The sequence below is a fragment of the Sorex araneus genome, chromosome 1, assembly GCF_027595985.1.
Source record: "Sorex araneus isolate mSorAra2 chromosome 1, mSorAra2.pri, whole genome shotgun sequence".
Taxonomy (NCBI): domain Eukaryota; kingdom Metazoa; phylum Chordata; class Mammalia; order Eulipotyphla; family Soricidae; genus Sorex; species Sorex araneus.
Genome location: NC_073302.1, coordinates 337495725 through 337517655, shown reverse-complemented (window position 1 = coordinate 337517655; position 21931 = coordinate 337495725). Strand labels below are relative to the sequence as shown.

Below are 21931 nucleotides of genomic sequence, written 5' to 3'. Positions count from 1 at the left end.
ATTCTGTGCTATTTTCTTAGCCAGGGTTTCAGTTGGTCGAATTTATTTTATTGAATCTGTGATTTACTATACTGTTTATGATCATTTCTCATGCACATAATTTCAACAACACATCACATTACTACTTCTAGAAACACTTTTTAATTAATTTTTTTTGCTTTGCGGGCAAAAGACAAGTGTGCACAGGGCTTTCTTCTGGCTCTGTGTTCAGGGATCACTCCTAGTAGAGCTCACGGAACCAGATGTGATGCCAAGTATTGACCTGGAGCAAGTAATGGACCCTGTCTGCTGTACTATCTCTTCAGAGCCTGAAACACTTGATTTTAAAATGTCTATTCTTTTAGATTTTTAGACATATTGAAAAAATATATTAAAGGGAAGTAGATTTATTCAGTACTCTCCTGAACATACTTTGGACAACACCATTTATTGTAAGACTAGCTATTTAAGGGATGGCCTTTGGTACATGCAACTATTGATTAGGCCTAATCTCTCAAATTATTTATTAACTTGTAGATGTTTTTTCTAGAAAATAGCTTCAAATTATTCCTGCCAAATATAAACCTAAAGTTTAAGTTGTACTTCCTCAAGGGATATTAACCTATTTCAACATTATTTTAAATATGTATTTATTTAAGTTTATCAAGTGTTACTATACTGATGATTAATTAGTGGATTAAACTTATTAACTATATCATTATACTTAAATATGTCATTTTTAATTTTTTGGAAAATTTTAATTTGACAAGTATAGTTAAAAAAAGAATTAAAACATAGGATGGTATTCTTTAAAAAATTATTTGAAGCACTATGATTTATAATATTGTCAGCGATAGTTTTATGTATGCCTCATCTCAACACTAACCCTCCATCAGAGTGTCCGCTTCCCTCCACCATTATTTCAGAGTCATATTTTAATAAATAAGAATATGTAATTCTTTTTTTAACCCATGCTAATTTGTTTCAAATTATCAGAATTAAGATATTAAAAAATTTAAAAATTTTTGTCTAATTATTTTTCCCATGTAACAAATTTTCATACCAGGCCCCCCAACAACTATTTTTTTAGTCTCTGTTCTGAGGAGGTATTGTACAAACATTGAAATTTGAGTTGAGAGGTTTGATTTGGCAAGTAATCATGTATGTAATATTAGGAAAGTCACCTGACTACTCTGGGATTTTTCTTTATTGCAAAATCAAAACATGAGATAAGATGTTCTGCTTAAAATATCTATAAGAGAAACATATTAAAGATGATAAACACACTAAAAACACTCTCAAACCTTATTAGTATGACTTAAGTGGAATATTGATTCCTTCAGCCAGCTTGTTCTAGATAAATATTTCACATACGCATGCAAATACACAAATGCGCTTGCATGTACTTGCAGTAATCAAAGCATAAGAAAATATTTTCAAGATCATTAATGACCATCAAATATAAATACAAGTAATGCCCTCATGAAATTATAAATTTTAAAAATGAAAATATATTGTTCAATAGTGGAAAGATAGCTAGCACATTTTTTTCTTTCTGCTACATTTTGCAGAAATTTCTTATACATTTCTATCATCTTGTCATAGACATTAAATATTTTATTTCATCTATTTTTAACTTTTATTGGAGAAGTTAGGGCACACCCAGCAATGCTCAGGGCATGTAGAACCAGCACCTCTGGCTCTGTGTTCAGGGATAACTCCTGGCCAGCTAGGGGAACCATATGGAGTGCCAAGGGTCAAATCTGGGTTAACTGCATACAAAGCAAATGCCTACCTGTTGTACTATTGTTCTTTCCCAAATATACAGAATCTTTAATATAGCAGTTAAAATTCTTAGTTTGTTTTAAGGAAATATACAGAACATACTTAAAAGTGCATGTATAAGTATCACGATCACGATCACAAAATCCCGTTAATCATCGATCTCTCAAGCAGGCTCAGTAACCTCTCCATTTATCCTTTCCCTGAGATCTTAGAAGTCTTTCTCGACTCAGCCCTCCCAATGATGTCGCACTGGAGGCTCTTTCAGGGTCAGGGGAATGGGATCTAGCTTGTTACTGGATTTAGAGTATGAATACACCATGGGAAGCTTGCAAGGCTGTTCCATGTGGGCAGGAAACTCTCAGAAGCTTGCCAGTTTCTCCCAGAGGGAGAAGCAGGCTAGAATATATCTTCTGGGAGATCGCTTTTAAGTCTCTGGATGTTGGTCATTGATGGGATTACACACACCTGGGTTCCTCTGCCAGTACCTTCATGCATGAGGCCCATCTGAAAGTGTGGAGAGGGGCCTCGAGCATGGCTGTAGCTAGGTTCCAGTGGTTTTTGGCCGCTGGGAGCTCTGCTCGGGTGGGGAGGGAAGCTGGAGCCCACCCCCTCCGAGGGGCTCTGGGGAAGATAGCCAGGCATGCGGGCAAGAGACTCTCTGTATAAGTATATCTGCTTAGATTCATTAATAGCAGTGCAAAATGATAAAGCAATTAGTTATATCCATAACAGACTATTAAAATACCTTCAAAGGTTAGGCAGGTAAAATAGATGAACTGACAATGAAACTCTGACAATGAAAAAAAAAACATTGTTTCATGAAAAGTTCTCAGGTGGTCCTGTCTTAGACACTTTAAAAATAAGAGTCTAACAATTAAAACGCATTGATATAATTCATTACATTCTTCAACTCTGGAGAAAGCCTAAAACAGACAGTGAATTTTTTTAAGTTTATGAGCTTCAACTGCAGGACTTGCTGGAGCACATGCCCTGAGTTCCACCAAGGGTTGTGATTTTGTAGATCTGGAGTGGTCTGAGAATTTGCATTTAGTAAATACCTAGGTGATCCCCATATTGCCAGTTACAGAGCCACACTTTGAAAACTATAGGTTCAGAAAGCTCAAAATTTTCTGGTACTGGTACTGTGGCAGAAAAGTCAAAGCATTTGGGCCAGAGGGATAATGCAGCCAGTAGGGCATTTGCCTTGCTTTAGGCCACTGTCTGTAGCACTGTAATCCTACAGTTGTTCATCAATTTGTTCCAGCAGGCACCAGTAATGTCTTCATTGTGAGACTTGTTGCTACTGTTTTTGGCGTATTGAATACACCAGTGGTAGCTTGCCAGGCTCTGCCGTGCAAGTGGGATACTCTCAGTAGCTTGCCAGGCTCTCCGAGAGGGACAGAGGAATCGAATCTGGGTCAGATGCTTGCAAGGCAAACACCCTACCCGCTGTGCTATTGAGGCGAACCCACACTCAATCCTCCGCATCCCAAATGGTCTTCAGAGTCTCCCAGGAGTGATCACTTGGGGTAGAACCAGGAGTAAACCCTGAACATTGCCAGCTGTGGCCTGAAAATAGAACAAAACAAAACATCTTAAGCAATATTTTGAGTAATGAAATAGATAAGAAATATATGATGCTTAATTGTTATATTATTTTGTTGCTATGATTCTGTTTTTTATTTTTATAACAGCCTTAAGGGGATATAATTTGTATATAATAAAATCAATACAATTTAAGTGCTCAATTAAATAAGCTTTGATATCTCATCTAGTGCAGCTAAGTAGAGACAATCTCTAATAAATATAGAAACATTTTCTTACCATGACTTTTTCACCTACTTTTATATTCTAAAAAGACAACCATCAGTCAGCTCTCTGTGAATATAGATAAATGTTGTCTTTTCTAGAATTTTCTGTAAAGGAATTGTATACTCTCTGTTGGATTTCCCTGCTAAAGTTCATTTATTGCCCGAGTAGCTTGGTCTCTTATATTACTCAGTAGTGTTACAATGTATGAATGTACCAGTGTGTTCATTCTTTCATCTGATGAGGGCTATTTCTGTTGTGGGTAATGAGGCTGTTGTAAAGGTTCCTGGGTGCATCTTGTCACATGCTTTCATCTATCTGGGTTAATTAACGTAGATGTGAGAATGTGGGATTGAATGATTACCAGGGGTTTCCTTTTGGAGGAGGTTGCTCCACTGTTTTCCCAGGGGACATCCATATTACCTTCAGTGATGTAGAGGGGCTCCTGAGCCCCATCTTCTGACCCCAACATCTGGCATCAATGACCCACTATTTTAGCCATTTCCATAGGTTTTTAGTGCTGCCTCTCTATGGTTTAAATTTGTATTTCTGAGATGACACCTGTATTAAACATTTTGTTGAAGATACAATTTTTTATTGAAGTACAAAGAAAAGAGACTAAGTATTTAGTATTAAGTATTTTAAAATAATTACTTTTAAAATCCATGTAGAAAGGATTATGCATACGATTATCCATTCTTTATTTTAGTTTTTTTATTTTAATTTTTAAAGTTTGTTTCATTTTATCTAAAATTGCATTATATCTTCTTAAATATATGCCCCTGATGCAGAATGTTTGTATTTAGCCATTGGTGTATCTCTGTTGCTTTGTCAGAGTCCAGTACATAATGAATTCTCGATATTCATTGTACTAAATTGATCTAAATTCTGCTTTTAGGCTTGAAATTAAAAGTGGCTATTGTCTAAAGCTATTTCTTAGATAGATCTAAAATCCTGAGATATTTCTACTTTGCAGAAAACACTTCCAGATTATTATGGGCCTTGGATGGAAATTGTCAGTAAACTTCCTCACTTGATTGAGAGTCACCAACTTCAAGCTCACGTGAACAAGGTACACCACTTTTATTCTTCTTCTCCTAAATCCCTTCTCACCATCCTACTTTCATTTCATGACACATTATTCCCCCCGCCTTTGGAGCATATCTGGACACAAATCATTGTCATTGACTTAGCGAAAGCTATGTTGTTTTTCCCCGAAGAGCATAATGTCTTGTACATGACAGAAGACATGTCTTGTTAAAATGTCCAGAACTTTCACAAAACTTCACAAAACTTTCATGGAACATTAATAACTCAAGTATCTGTTTCAGAGAGGCTGAAAATCAGAATTATAGGCTAGCTTCTGGATAAGCTCTATCTGGGAAAAATAGTGAAAATTCTCAGGGCTGTCACTTTTTGTCACATGCTTAGTTTTCTATAACCAATGATCTTAATATGATATACCAGGGAGTTCACACTCTATTGTAGAATAAAAGGAATTTATGAGATATAATGTTAGAATTGACCACAGGCTTGATAATAAAATAAACAAAACAGACAAGTCTGTAAGTACCGCACAAGGGATAAGATGAGCAAAATTTTCCAAAAGTATGTAAGGAATAGTGACATTTCTTGGATCTAGGAGGAAACATCTGAAAGTGTAAAAAGAAAAAAAATAGATGATTATTTTCAAAGACTTGAATTTGAATATTGCTTTTATCACTCACCATCCTTACAAGTCACTCAATCCTTATAACTGCCTCATAATTTATAAAATAGAAGACATTATGATCTCATAGAATGGCAAAGAGGGATAGATGACATTTGAAATAGCTCTTTTAAAAGCAAAATTTTGTTGTTACTTTGTTTCTTTTTTCTGTTTTGGTCACATCCAGCAATGCTCAGGAACTACTCCTGGCTCTACACTCTGAGTGGTGCTGGGGTGACCATATGGGATGCTGGTGAATGAAGCCTGGTTGGCTTTGAGCAAGGCAAATGCCCTGCCCACTGAACTACCGCTTCTGCTCCTGAAATAGCTTTTTAAAAAATTTCCTGCTGCACAAAAATATTCAGTGTATATTTACATTTTTGTAGTCTTCTCCACCAATCTTCATCTCAACAGTTGCATATTTCAGTGTTGCAACTATTATTTTGTTCTTCCAGACTTCTTAACTAACCTACACATATTTAGTTTTCATAATTACAGATTGATTTTTACAATGTTTTAATGCCTTCTAAGTAATGAGCATAAAATATGAATACTGTTTCTGAAATTGGCAAACTGAACAACAGAATTACTTTTCCTGCTGCATAAAATTACTCATTAAAGACTATAGAAATATTAAAAGTAAATTTTAAAATATATGTAAAGGCAGGATACAAAAAGTGCAATGATATAGTAGAAGATTTAATGGCATTTTGCCATGTTAAATTATATTAGACCCACAAATGAGAATCTCTAGCCTTCATATGAAACTTCAAAGAAAAACAGAAAAGAGTTTCAATCTCTCATTTTAAAGAAGAAGGGGATTTCTGGGACAGTATTCCAGAAAGGAAAATCAAATTTCAATTTGTGAACACAGAGAACTGTAATTTCCTCACTTTGGACTGTGTCGAAATTTTCCTCAGGCTTTATTTGACCACTAAATTATAAGTGGTGTCAGCAACTTGTTGAATAATTTGTTGAATTGGTGTTTCTCATAGTTTAAATGCTACTGAGAAATATCTGTCATAGAAAGGGATGTTAAGCTGTTTCTGTAAGTTCTCTCAATGGTCAAAGTGATGTTTCAGTCAAGAGAACTATTGAAACTGCACATCAATGAAATTAACCCCTTGACACTTCTCTTGAATAGTGTATCCGCAGGAATCACACCTAGTTAGAATGGGTAAAATAATTTGGAAATGGATGTATTTAGAATCAAGTTAAAGGAGTTCTCACTCTATTACAGTGAACTCTGAATCAGATAAAACTATAAAATTATAAGGAGGGTAATTTTTTTTTATTTATTTATTTTTAATTAGAGAATCACCGTGAGGGTACAGTTACAGATTTATACACTTTTGTGCTTATACTTCCCTCATACAAAGTTTGGAACCCATCCCTTCACCAGTGCCCATTCTCCACCACCCGTAAACCCAGTGTCCCTCCCACCCTCCCCAATCCCATCTCCCCCCCACCCCACCCTGCCACTGTGGCAAGGCATTCCCTTCTGTTTTCTCTCTCTAATTAGCTGTTGTGGTTTGCAATAAAGGTGTTGAGTGGCCGCTGTGCTCAGTCTCTAGCCCTCATTCAGCCCGCAACTCCCTTCCCCCACATGGCCTTCGACTACAATGTAGTTGGTGATCGCTTCTCTGAGTTGACCTTTCCCCGGAACGTGAGGCCAGCCTCGAAGCCATGGAGTCAACCTCCTGGTACTTATTTCTACAGTTCTTGGGTGTTAGTCTCCCACTCTGTTATTCTATATACCATAGATGAGTGCAATCTTTCTATGTCTGTCTCTCTCTTTCTGACTCATTTCACTCAGCATGAAACTTTTCATGCCCATTAAGGAGGGTAATTTTAACACAAAGACATTAATACCCACAAAAGCATTATGTCAGAAGCTAGAGTGAGACATATACAAGCAATTTCTCTACAATCTGATGATTTGAAAACTTCTAAGCAATTCATTCTTTGTGATATACAATACTAAGAGGTTTGCAGATGCAGAGAATCACACATTAGGATCACACATAGAATCACACTGCAATTTTAATACTGTTATGTTGCTAGGTTAACTCATTATTCACATGTGCACCTTGCATTTAGAAATAATTCACTGCAGTCTTTCCTTTACCATAAACAAAATTAAATTCTTTCAGGCTATAATTTAAATATACAAAATAATATATCAAATGTCATAGTAAAAAATTCATGATATTATGTAGATAAAGGAATGTTTCATAAGAGTGGGATATTTTGAGGTAAATTTAATGAATAGAAATTTTATCCATGAAAATATGCAATAAGGAAAGTAAAAAGTCAAGTCCCAAGCTGATAGGATATAGTGTCATACCAATAACTGGGAAGAGTACTTGCATCACAAATATATAAGATACTGGAAATCAACAAAGAAAACAACCAAGTAAAAAAGTATATAATAGATATTAGTAAATATTTTGAAAAAACTGGCAGGAACCCAGATATGCAGGACCCAGGGCTGAGATCTCTAAGCTTGCTCGGACTGGAACTGGGCCTCCTCCACCCAGATCCCCCATTTTCCGGTAGCTTCACAGTCATACCCACAAACTGAAAAAAAAAAAATTGAAACCAAATCCTGTGTCTGAAATCTCTGTCTCCAGGACGTAGGTATTCTTAGGCGATTCATGAGAAAGCAGAGTAGCTTAGAACATATTGTTCAATTTTACTGCTGTAAATGAGTTTGAATGCTAAACAAAGGAAGATATGCTAATTATACTAGAGGTAGAAGGGCATTTTCTTAGGAAAATACTGATTATGTCCAAGGCAAGCAAAAATAATGTATTTATTTAAAGAAAAGCTGGATGGTAGATCAATGGCATCGCTTCGTATGATAGAAGAGGAGTAGTGTTCTCCCAAAAAGAGAGTAGAATACTGGTAATGTATTTTATATCATAGCAGTAATATCCAGTAAAATCACGTCTAACAGGATGTGAAGCTACCAGGTCTCTAAATAAGTCAGAATAAGTCATCTACATGAAGCCAGGATTCAAATACTGATCTCTTTGTTGTGTAGTAAGGTTATTTTGAAGCACCATAGGTGGCACTGTCATTCAACTTGGAAAGATTTTGAGGGGACAACCAGAAATATTGGTATAAAATACTCAGATAATTTCTGAATAAGTTATTAAATTTAATAATAATAATTTCACAGCATAATCTTATGAACAGGCCACCAGGGTCATCCTTAATGGTGCTCAGGGGCCTCCAGGGCTACGACTAGCAATGACCAGGGACCAAGTGGCACTGGGAGTCACACTCAGGGGTTAGGCATGCATGTGCTCTAGCCTTTTGAACTAGCTTCCTAGCCCAAGAGTTACTAGATAAGATTTACACAGTTATTATGCCTCTACCCTGAGTAAATAGTCTTCTAATGTTTCATAAGCACTAGCTACTGATCTGTGGTCTACAGAGAAGTATTTTGTATGGTATGACTCTATCATGATTGGAATTATTTACTATATGTAATTTACAATTGTAGCCATCTTTTTCAAACCATGAGTAAGTCTTAAGCACCGCTGGCTGTGACCTAAAACCAGAACAAACAAAACTGTTTTATTCTTCCTGCAGTTTCCCTATTTTATATGGTTTTACAATAAAATTTGCATCTGTGAAAATCACCTATTTTATATGGTTTTAGAATAAAATTTGCATCTGTCAAAATCATCCAAAAATGGATGTTTTCAATTGCCGTGGTTCTGCTTGGGGCCGGGAGGAAAACTCAACCCGCCCCCTTCCAAGGGGCCCCGGTGAGGCCAGTCTGTGGGATATCCGGTGCAAATATCCCACTGATGTACCTAAAGCAGCACACACGTGTTTGGTTATAACATACTTGCTTGTATTCTCATATACATTTTTCATCCCTCTCGGAGAGCCCTGCAAGCTACCAAAAGTATCCCGCTTGCACAGCAGAGCCTGGCAAGCTCCCCATGGTGCATTTGATATGCCAAATACAGTAACAATAATGGGTCTTATTCCCTGAAAGGGCCTCCAATACTGCACCATTTGGAAGAATGAGTAAGGAGAGGCTGCTAAAATCTCAGGGCTGGGACGAATGGAGACATTACTGGCGCCCGCTCAAGCAAATTGATGAACAATGGGATCACAGTGATAATGATAATAAATATTTTATGAGATAGGAGATCAAAATAACTAGTTGCCATATAAAATTCTGGTATTTACAGCTTATCGGACAAATTGATTTAAAATTATAAGAGCATTTTTCATAAGAAACCTGCAAAAAATGATTGCAATTATGATGTTTCATAATTTCCTTAGTATAGTGGTTAGCACATTCACTTCATAAGCTTGACATTTCTGAGTACCAGTAAAGTTAAACTTTAAGGTTTTTTATGCATTATAGATGACAAATTTCTTTGACAATTTGTTAATGTTTGTTAACTTTGAAAATATTCTTCTAATTTAAGTATTTTATTCTTGTGTAATAATGTCGTAGAGCTACATGAAAAGGTCTGTTTTTTAACAACTTCTCCTCAATTTCATATTAACAAAAATATAAGAAATCAAGCTCCATGAATAGTCTGAGAATCTAACTAAGCATCTTGAGTCTCACTGATGTACTGATTCCACAGATATCCTCGAAGGTTGGTTTTTCCTGGCTTTCCTCTACTCAATATGGGCACGTCTCTTCTGGCAGACTCTGACTCCTAAAATAATGCCTTTACTTACTGCCTAGGTACTACAATTTCAATTGCCACACTGTATCACTGTAAAAAATAAACCTATTTATAGGAGAAAAATATATATTTTGTATCAAAACAAAAAATATAACTATAGAAACAATGGACTGGGGCTGGTGTGATAGCACAGCAGGTAGGGCGTTTGCCTTGCACTCGGCTGGCCGACCTAGGTTCGATTCCCAGCATCCCATATGGTCCCCTGAGCACCACCAGTGCAGAGCCAGGAGTGACCCGTGAGCATCGCTGGGTGTGACCCAAAAAGCAAAAAAAAAAAAAGAAAAAGAAAAAGAAACAGTGGACTTTAGTAACATGCAGATAATTTCAAAGTTATTCAAATTATATTAAACATGATTTAGTTAACACAAATATTTGACTTTTGAATAGTATAACATAGCATATTAATAGCAAATACAAGTTTCAAAGTGGGCACTTTTGAGAAGCACACAGAGAAGGTTTTGGTGATCTACTTCTTTTGTTCTCCTTTTACTTTTTTTTTTTTTGAGCCAGGGATTACTCCTCGCTCTGAACTCAGGAATTACTATGTAGATGTACAGGGAGCATGTGGGGATAGAACCTGGGTAGGCCACACGCAAGACAAGAGCCTTACCTGCTATAGTATTGCTCTAGCCCCAATGATCTATTGTTTAAGAAGGGTGATGGATAATAAAATATTGATTTACATATATTCTTTAAGATAATTGTGCATACACATAGCTATTTCATGTGATCATGGATTTAAATTGTGTTTAATATAATTACTAACTTGAAAATTATTAAGCTTACTTAAACATTTTCAGTTGAAATCATGGAAAGTGGAGGTTTTGCCCTGTCTTATTTGTAGATCTCATAAAATGTTCATTCTGTTTGCCAATTATTTAAAGACTTATTACTGATAGTCCTCAAGATTTTCCAGAATATTGAAGAAATGGAAATTCTTCCTAACAGCACCTAATGTTGGATTCAGACCCAACATTACCTAAATAACAAAAGTAGACAGAGATATTACTAAAAATAAAATTGCAGGCTGGTATCCCTTCAACAAAATCGAATGAACAGAATCCAACAATAGATCAAAATGATCATATACTATGATCAGGATTTATTTCAGGAATGCAAGTATGGTTCAACATATGAATATCAATTAATACAATATACCATGTTAACAACATTAAGATCAAATTATATAATAATATCAATAGAGATCAGTAAGGCTTTTGGCGAGATTCAGCATCTAGTTATCATCATCATCATCATCATCATCATCATCATCATCATCAACATAAATCTCTGGGTCAGAGAGATAGGAAAGGGCTACATATGGTCAACTGAGCACTTTTCAGAGTGACTCCTGAACACAAGTCTAGGAGAAATCCAGGAGTGCTACCAGATGCATAGCCCCATTTCCCCAAGAAAAGCCCTGAACCTTAAAGGGAACTTATATTATACCTCAATATGAACCTAAAGCTAACAATAACCCATGCAACAAATGTGCAACTAATATCATATACTCAGTGAAAAATGAAAACTTTTCTTCTGAGATCAGACAAAAGTCAAGGATATACATTTTCTTCACTATTGAGTATAGTTTAGAAAATCCAGCAATTAAGCTGTAATAATAAGTCAAAAACATAAAAATTGAAAAAGATGTTCAGCTCATTATTTTCAGATGACATAATATACATAAAAGATCCTCCAAATATGCACCAGATATTAGAGATTAGATTAGGTCTCATAAAAAACATTGAGGAAAACAAAAGCAGTACTCTCAAAGTGTTTTTAATAACCCAATTCCATTTGACAAAAGCAACAAAACAAAAAATAAACATGGCATTACAAGAAATTAGAAACCTTTTGAGGCAAATGAGACCTCCTATCTAATGAGAGAAAAATATTTAGCAACATATACCTGACAAAAGACTAATATTTGAGACACATGAAGTACTGAGGAAGCTCAATAATAATAACAACAACCAAATAAAAATTTTGGAAGAGAAGATAAGCAGAAACTTCATCAAAGAATATATAAATATTGTCACTAAATACTTGTTCATTATCCTCAATTCTCTATGATTTCCATTGATTATCTTGTGGTTATACATCCATTCTTTTTGAGAGGTGTCCATAAAATCCCCCTTCTCTTTCTGCTGTCAGCAGTTGTTCATGGGTGTCTGTGAAAACTTTCCCTTCTTTTTTCCTGTTGACTCCTACTTCTGGTACTAATAAACTCTCTATTTCTCTGCCTTTCTGGTTAGCCCCTACTAATATCTAAACTGCTTATTAATGTGAAGAAGGAAGCAATTGGCCAACTTGTTTAATCAGATTCTTAACTCTGCTGAGCCTGGAGCAATGAGTAAAACCAAGAAAATAGCTTCCACGAAGCAAGATTGTTATTAGGATAAGCTGGGTCAGAAATATCAAGTAAACAAAGGTGTTCTCATATCACAAGACTACAAAGTTGCTGTGAGAGGCTCCCATGAAATACATGATCTATCTTGTATGTTAATTTTGTTGAATACTAACCAAACTATCACTTCAGTGATGAGGACTACAAGGATGATATTGGGAGGCACTGGTGGAAAGATGAGGTACTTCTCAGAAAGATATTGTTGAGTATCACCAATACTGCTGTGTTCTAGGATCTGTAGAGATGTGATTGTGCATGATGTTCTAAACTCCTAGACCCATTCCCACCCTTCAACTGATAATACTGAGAATTGCTTGTACAGATGCCCGTCCTGGATTGCCAGTTCCTCACGGGTCACCGGGAACACCGCCTTGCTCATCTGGTCCTCAGCCTTATTACCATGGGGTATGTCTGGCAGGAAGGAGAGACACAGCCCCAAACGGTAAGGGTCAAACTAGTAAGACTGCTTTATCTGTTTGACACTATCCTGTTTACTGGAAAATAGGTCATTTCTTGTTCTTTCTTTGGGTATTAGTTGAAAAAGGACAAAGACTTCACTTAAATAATGCACTTTATTTTTCCATGGTGTAGAAAATTTTCTTTTAGTCTTCTCTCTTTAATTAATTATTTTTCTGAACCTTCTTATAACTGTATTTGAAATGTTTCATTTAAAGTTTTGATTTTAAAAGATTAGAAATTGCTTATGTTTTATATCTGTAATAATCTTTGATTAATAGTCATCTGTGCTACATAATTTTTTCTAGTTCCATTCAATAATATTTTCTCATTTCCCATGATCATATTTTATTTGGTTCAGACATGATTTATAGTTTTTACAGAGAGTTTTTTTTCTACTTCTTTTAAATTCAGGCCCTAATTCATGTGCAAACACTTGATGCTTTTCTAAACATAGTAATTAGGGAAATTATTTATACTTTATGTGTAGGTGTAATTTCTACTTTTATATTTTTATGGATATTTGAGACTGTACTTAAAAGCTTTCTATTCAATTGGTTGTTAATAAAAACATTTGAGTGAATCATATCTATACATATCTCAGGGAATGGCAGTTTTCTCCCCAGCTTGTTTCTCAAGCACAGAATTGTGGATGAAAAGATAATCATAATTGCTTCCTTTGCTACACTCTTCCCACAATATGTTCATTGCTTGCATTTATATCTGAAAGGTTCTGCCACAGAATCTTGCTCTTCCGTTTGTTGAAGTTTCCAGGATCTTGGGCCTCCCTCCTATCCTGGTCCACTCTGACTTGGTGCTGGCAAACTGGACTATGAGGAACTCTAAAGGGTAAGAGTGAGAAAGATTGCCTCGGAGTCTAACTCATGGAGATTCAATAAAGAGTAGTTGTGTAACTTAGTCTGTTCAAACAAGAAAGTCCCACACTGGTCTTATTTTTATATATTTTTATCAGAGATGTTCACACTTAGTGTTTGCTTCATGAGTCCAAAATTAGGGTAAACCTTAATATATATTTGTAATTCAGTTTCTAGAAGTTTCTTCTCAAACTATCTGAACACTTGGATGTGTAGGCCACATTTTCTGGTTTGAATCAGATCCAACTACTTACAATCTGAAGTGTGTGTGTGTGTGTGTGTGTGTGTGTGTGTGTATGTGTGTGTGTGTGTGTGTGTGTGTGTGTGTGTGTTTGAATGAATGTTTTCCTGTTCTGAGGCTAGATACTCAAAAGTGGAATTGCTGGATTTTAGACAGCTCAACCCAGGTTTATGTTTTTCCATAGGACTTGAACCACACAACATTCCCACCAGCAGTGATTGAGAGTTCCTTTGCCACCACATCCCCAGCAACACAGATGCTTCCCAATATTTTTGATATGTGCCATTCTCATTGGTGTGATATATCATTGACATCTTAATTTGGATTTCCCTAATAATTAATGATGGGGAGCATTTTTTTAATGTGCCTTTTGGTCATTTGTTGGTCTTCCTCAGAGAAGACTCTGTTCATTTCTTTACCCATTTTTCATGGGGTGTTTGGATTTTTTTTTTGTTGCTGACTTTTGTGAGTATTTTGTATATCCTAGATATCAACACTTTATCTGATGAAAAAAATTTCCCAGTTATCTTATTTTTACCCCATCTTTCTTTTGTCATTCAGAGATTCTTTACTTTGATGTAGTGCCTTTTGTTTATTTTTATTTTGTTGCCTTTGTCTGAGGCATTTTATCATTGAGGACACCTTTGAGGTCTAGATCTTGGGATGTTCTACCTATATTTTCCTTAATGTACTTTATAGATTCTGGTCTGATCCATTTTGAATGGACTTTTGTGTAAGGTGTGAGCCATGGATCCAGTTTTAATTCTTTGTATGTGTTTATTCAGTTTTGCCAGTACCAGGAAGTTTCATTTATGGCATTATAGCATAGTCTGGTAACACAATGCCTTCCATCTTCTTTTTTTTTAATTTTTTTTCTTTTTGGGTCACACCCAGCTATACATAGGGATCACTCCTGGTTCTGCACTCAGGAATTACCCCTGGCAGTGCTCAGGAGACCATATGGGGTGCTAGGAATCGAACCCGGGTCGGCCACATGCAAGGCAAATGCCCTACCCGCTGTACTATCGCTCCAGCCCCCCTTCCATCTTCTTTATTTCTCAAATTTACTTTGGTTATTCTTTTTTTAAAAAAAAATTCCCAACATCTATCCCTTCACAGTGTATGTTTCCCACCACCAATGTCCCTAGTTTCTCTCCTGCCCCCACCCCTACCTATATCTGTGGCAAGTACTTTTCTTCTCTCTCTCTCTGTCTCTCTCTCTTACTTTCTCTCTCTTTCCTTCTGTTAAGGTTAAGCCTTAGGAGGTTATAAGAATCTAAGAATTTATCTATTTCTTTGAACTTCTCTTGTTTCGTGGTATAAAGACTCTCAAAGTAATCTCAAATGATCCTTTGACTTTCCGCTGTTTCTGTTGTGATGTGTCCGCTTTCATTTCTGACTCAGTTTATTTGGGTTCTCTCTCTTTCTCTCTCTCTCTCTCAAATCTTGCTAGTGGTTTATAGATCTTATTTGTTTTTTTCAGAGAAATAGCTCTTGGTTTCTTTGATCATCTGGATTGTTTTTTGGATTCCAGCTCATTAATTTCTGCTCTAAGTTTTATTATTTCCTTCCTCCTACCTGGTTTGGGCTCCTTTTGTTGGTTATTTTCTAAGATTTATGCTGTGAAGTCAAATTATTTATGTGGGTCCTTTCTTCCTTCCTTTTTTTTCTTTTTTTTTTTTTTTTTTTTTTTTTTTGGTTTTTGGGTCACACCTGGCAATGCACAGGGGTTACTCCTGGCTCTGCACTCAGGAATCACCCCTGGCGGTGCTCAGGGGACCATATGGGATGCTGGGAATCGAACCCAGGTCAGCCGTGTGCAAGGCAAATGCCCTACCCGCTGTGCTATTGCTCCAGCTCCAAACTCACTATTATTGTTTGGAGTTCCCCCCCACACCCCCCCCAAGAGTCAGACCTGCTGGAAAGGAAGCATTTGATAATTTGTTTTCCATTGCTGAGAATGAATGAAGAGACATGAGGTCATGTGGCCACAGTATCAGCCTTGAGGTTCGAGATTTCTGTATTTTAGTATTTTAGTGACTAAGTCCAGAGGGCTTTCTGCCAGAGGTTGCATCATTGCTAGCTCGTACCTCTCTGCTACTTTATATTCCACATATGGGAGCAATCTTTCTGTGTCTGTCTCTTTCTTTCTGACTCATTTCACTCAACATGATACTTTCCATGTTGATCCATTTATATGCAAATTTCATGACTTCATGCTTTCTAACAGCTGCATAGTATTCCATTGTGTATTGAAGCCAAAGGTATCTTCAAAGATGACACGGACCTGAGCAATCAAGTAGAAACAGAAATAAACAAATGGGACTAATTAAAATAAGAAGCTTCTGCAGCACAAAAGACTGACCCGAATACAAAGGCAATCTACAAAATGGGAAAGGATATTCACCCAATACCCATCTGATAAGGGGTTGATATCAAGGGTATACAAGGCACTGGTTGACCTCTACAAAAAGAAAACATCCAACCCCATCAAAAAATGGGGAGAAGAAATGAACAGAAACTTTCTCAACGAGGAAATATTAATGGCTAAAAGGCACATGAAAAAATGCTCTTCATCACTAATCATCAGGGAGATGCAGATCAAAACAACTATGAGATACCACCTCACACCACAGAGAATCGCTCATATCCAAAAGAACAAAAACAACCGCTGTTGGCGTGGTTGTGGGGAGAAAGGAACCCTCCTATACTGCTGGTGGGAATGCCGACTGGTTCAGCCCTTTTGGAAAACAATATGGTCGCTTCTCAAAAATTTAGAAATCTAGCTCCCATTTGACCCAGCAGTACCACTCCTGGGAATATACCAGAGGGAAGCAAAAAAGTATAGTCAAAATGACATCTGCACCTGTATGTTCATCACAGCACAGTTTACAATAGCCAGAATCTGGAAAAAAAACGAATGCCCGAGAACAGATGACTGGCTAAAAAAAATTAGGTTCAATTTTTTTTGAATGTTGCTACATGGCGCTAATGTCTGGTTACTCCCATGGATGGGTGTGGTTTTTCAGAGTAAGTGGCCACAATTTCCCCCACAATATCTTATTTGGGGAAAGAAGAGACCACTGCCCATCAAGAATCTCCAGATCCCTCCCGGCAGGGAGAGGGGAAGTAATAGTGTATTAGAAAGAACTGCCTCAGCACATGAAAAAGTGCTCTGCATCACTAATCATCAGAGAGATGCAGATCAAAACAACTTTGAGATACCACCTCACACCACAGAGACTTTCACACATCCAAAAGAACAAAAGCAACCGCTGTTGGAGAGGATGTGGGGAGAAAGGGACCCTTCTTCACTGCTGGTGGGAATGCCGACTGGTTCAGCCCTTCTGGAAAACAATATGGACGACTCTCAAAAAATTAGATATTGAATTCCCATTTGACCCAGCAATACCACTGCTGGGAATATATCCCAGAGAGGCAAAAAAGTACAATCGAAACAACATCTGCACATGTATGTTCATCGCAGCACTGTTTACAATAGCCAGAATCTGGAAAAAACCCGAATGCCCCAGAACGGATGACTGGTTGAGGAAACTTTGGTACATCTATACAATGGAATACTATGCAGCTGTTAGAAAAAAGGAGGTCAAGAATTTTGTAGTCAAGTGGATGGGCATGAAAAGTTTCATGCTGAGTGAAATGAGTCAGAAAGAGAGAGACAGACATAGAAAGATTGCACTCATCTATGGTATATAGAATAACAGAGTGGGAGACTAACACCCAAGAACTGTAGAAATAAGTACCAGGAGGTTGACTCCATGGCTTCGAGGCTGGCCTCACGTTCCGGGGAAAGGTCAACTCAGAGAAGCGATCACCAACTACATTGTAGTCGAAGGCCATGTGGGGGAAGGGAGTTGCGGGCTGAATGAGGGCTAGAGACTGAGCACAGCGGCCACTCAACACCTTTATTGCAAACCACAACAGCTAATTAGAGAGAGAAAACAGAAGGGAATGCCTTGCCACAGTGGCAGGGTGGGGTGGGGGGGAGATGGGATTGGGGAGGGTGGGAGGGACACTGGGTTTACGGGTGGTGGAGAATGGGCACTGGTGAAGGGATGGGTTCCAAACTTTGTATGAGGGAAGTATAAGCACAAAAGTGTATAAATCTGTAACTGTACCCTCACGGTGATTCTCTAATTAAAAATAAATAAATTTAAAAAAAAAATAAAATAAATTCCCTTGGCAGAAAAAAAAAAAAAGATAAAGTCAATGTTCATACCAACAAACTATTGACCAAAACAGTAGGAAAAAAATGTTTCCTTGTATTCTTATTTTTATATTGAAAAAAAAAAAAAAAAAAAAGAAAGAACTGCCTCAGGAGTACCAGAAACACCATGGGCAAACAGTGCAGAAAATCACCACGAGGAATGAATGAAGGTAGGAGTCATGAAGCCTTAACAAGGAATGCCCACATACATATTCTCTCTGATAAATAATTCGGAGACAATATATGACAATGTTTAATGAACTCAAAGAAAGTCAAAAGAACATCCAATAAAATACAGAAGGATGTGAAAGAAACAGTGGAATGAACAGTTAGTAAAAGTTAGGAAGTTAGGAATGAACAGTTAGTAAACAGTTAGGAAGAAAAAAGTCAATAATAAGGTTTGGTAAAGGATTAGAAATTGGTAATATCGGTGCTAAAAACTGAATAAATGTAGAATAGCTCTAACAAAAATTTGTTTTTGTTATAACGGTGTAGACATTAAGAGCATAAGATAATTTATCATGGTGATTACAGATTATGTGTTTGGGTCACTTTCCAATAGTGGTCCATTGTCTATTCACATCTGTGACATGTAAATCACATAAATCTGTGAGTTTTTGTGTGTGCAAATGTATTTACACACATTTTGTGTATTTGTAACCCTTAGAGCCATATCTGGTTTACAGTTTGATTTATTCTTTTCTTTTTTTTTTCCTTCGATGGCTATCAATAAATGATACTTGACTAGACCTATGGAAATCAGGTATGTTCTCAGAATTTCTTCAATAATTTAGAATTGATGTTGACTTTAAATCTTATAAAGAAGCAAAATATACATATCTGACTTTATACATAGAATGCAAACTATGTAAAAATTCTTGAAAAATTAACAGTCCAGTGCTTGATATAAAACTCAGTAGTAAATTCCAGAATGGTACTGACCTTGCAAGTATAGTACCTGGGGATGGATCATTGGCCCTAAAATAAATAGCACAAATAAATAAATAAGAAAGTAAAGCAGTCTAAAAGTTAACAGTGGTTTTCTCTGTAGGGAATAGATTTCCTTTATTATAATTTCAAATAAGTGTATAATAACAATACAAGTGTAAGGTAAGAAAATTTTAAGCACACATTTAAAATTCTGTTATCTTTAATTCTTTTAAATTTAATGGTCAGAGAGACTGTTAAATTTCTGGTCTTACCAAAACTTATATGCAATCTTAAGTTGAAGACTATAGATGTTGCAGTGATAGGAGAATCCCTTTGAAGTAACATGCTATTGCATTGGTCCCAGAAACAGTAGGCTAACTCCAGCCTAGACACCTTTGGGTTCCTCTTCCTTTTAGAAGTAAATTAAGCCTCTATATGATGCTGCTATTTCCAATATCAAGCCCTGTTTCAATAAAGGGATTTATTTGAAAACTGAAGTTCAGAAAGTGAATGATGGAAGTGTAGAGACACTATTCCATGCACTTATCTAACTTCGCTTCAGTTTGAACACATTTTCTCTTGTGTTTGTTTTTTCTCATGTTTAGTATTTTAGTGGCAGGAATAACTATGGAATCAAGATCTTAGGTTTTGAAGATTAGATGTACATCTAGAATATTTTAATCCATATCATACAACTTTCTAGAATGATTAAAAGTTTAGAAGATAAATCTTCTGGTTCCCACTCTGTTCTACAATATTTAGTACACACATAAAAAATAACAGAATTGAATAATGATCAATCTCATCCTAATCGTGTCTTTCACTGTGTGACCTTGGATAAATTATTTTGTTTCATTGGGTTAGTCTTATATCTATAAAAAAGAATGGGAAAATGGAATTTCCTATTGCTCATGGTTGTCAGCTCTAAAACAGAAATATCTTGAATATCCATGATGGGTGTGTAGAAAAATCAAGAGTGCCTACTCTGTCATGCTTCAGCTTTTCCATGGGAAAACTGGTAGGGTGGCAGTCTGTCTTCATACTTTTCTAACTATATGGTCCTCTCCATCTCAAGGAACTTGGATACCATTTTTTTATTTCCTGGGGGTGAAAGCCTTCATGGTTTTATACTGGTGACTGTGCTGGTGGAGAAAGCAGCAGTACCTGGGATCAAGGTATCATTTTACTCATTGTAGTTCATTTTTTCAAAATGACAAATAAAATGAGCTTAGTTACCACATAGGTTGCTTTCCTGCAGTGAATTAATCTACATAGATAAAAACTAGGGCTGGAGTGATAGCACAGCAGGTAGGGCATTTGCTTTGCAAGCAGATGACCGGGGGTTCAATTCCTCCGCCCCTCTCGGAGAGCCCGGCAAGCTACCAAGAGTATCCCGCCCACACAGCAGAGCCTGGCAAGCTACCCGTGGCATATGCAATATGCCAAAAACAGTGACAATAAGTCTCGCAATGGAGGCGTTACTGGTGCCTGCTCTAGCAAATCAATTAGCAATGGGATGGCAGTGATACAGTGACAAGTGACAATAAAAACCGTACATGTATTCCTCAGTTTATAACTAAGAAATGAGATCTGAGTTTTTTCCCACAGAGATATCTCCCTTTCTTCAACTACTTGTAAACATGAAATTGGTTCTTTGTCCATTCAACAAGAAACCATAGTTTTCGGCATTGAGGTAAAAACAGGACATTGCCCTGTTCCTTCATGAACTCATGATCAATGAAGAAAGACTATAATTAGTCGATCTAGAAGCAAGAAAATAAGTCGACATTTCATAAAATTGTGTCTAAAAATCTAATTCAGAAGTAATAATTTAGGCAAAGTTCCTTGGAGAACATGCAGCTGAAGATGCAACCTGACTTCTGTATCTGAATTTGGCAGGCAGAAAGACATGCAGATACAACCCTAGATTAAAAACACTGTTAACCAAAGACTCAGGGGGAAATTACTGATAAGAGAATGTTGAGGGCTATATTTAAGAGAAATTGCTGGAGATTCTGACTCTTAGGTAGATCTCACAGAAAATCTAATTCATGAATGCTCTCTCTTGAATCTTGCCAAACAGTTCCAAAGAGAGTGACCTTTCCCTGAATACCCAGAATTCTGTGCTTTACTCCATACTTGAACTTCAAATGAATACTTATTAAACCAGTAAATTTCTTTCTCAGGCACTTGTTCAGGCAGTGAATTCTGTGTTACAACTGAACCAGGACTCCTTGCTTCAAGCCCTTCAGCAACTCAGACTCTCCATTCAGGACATGACCAGAGCTTTAGGACAAATGCACGGTATGAGAATTCTGAAAGTCTGAAAGTCGAGGGGTTCACTTGGAGAAGTGGACATACTGGTTGGGCAACTTCTGCAAGATGAGGTTACTGATATGCTAATTTCCTTTTAAGACAAATGTACTGTTCTTCACAGTGGAAGATGATTTCTCAATTTGCAGGGATATTCTGATGTCTTTGTCCATTATTTTGCTTTTTGGGCCACACCTGGCAATGCACAGGAGTTACTCCTGGCTTTGCACTCAGGAATTATTCCTAGCAGTGCTCAGGGGACCATATGGAATGCTGGTTTCAAACCCGAGTTGGCTGCGTGCAAGGCAAATGCCCTACCCTCTGTGCTATTGTTCCAGCCCCCTGCCTTTGTTCTTTATGTTATTTTTGTGATTAGGATACTTTTTTCTCAATGGTGACTGCATATTTATTTTAATGTTGAGGTAAATGCATGAAGCTTGGGAGGTGAAGATGGGGACACAGGATATTATTTG

The 21931-nt window shown here is 36.8% G+C and overlaps 1 protein-coding gene across 1 annotated transcript in view; it reads left to right on the top strand.

Moving 5' to 3' along the window:
• IDO2 (indoleamine 2,3-dioxygenase 2) overlaps positions 1-21931 on the top strand; it is a 48536-nt gene that overhangs the window by 3657 nt on the left and 22948 nt on the right. Inside the window, exons 3-8 of the mRNA XM_012932329.2 lie at positions 4550-4645; positions 12738-12857; positions 13602-13720; positions 18964-18978; positions 20221-20320; positions 21332-21449. Of these exons, the coding sequence (XP_012787783.2) occupies positions 4550-4645; positions 12738-12857; positions 13602-13720; positions 18964-18978; positions 20221-20320; positions 21332-21449 (568 nt within the window). The remainder of the gene's footprint in view (positions 1-4549; positions 4646-12737; positions 12858-13601; positions 13721-18963; positions 18979-20220; positions 20321-21331; positions 21450-21931) is intronic.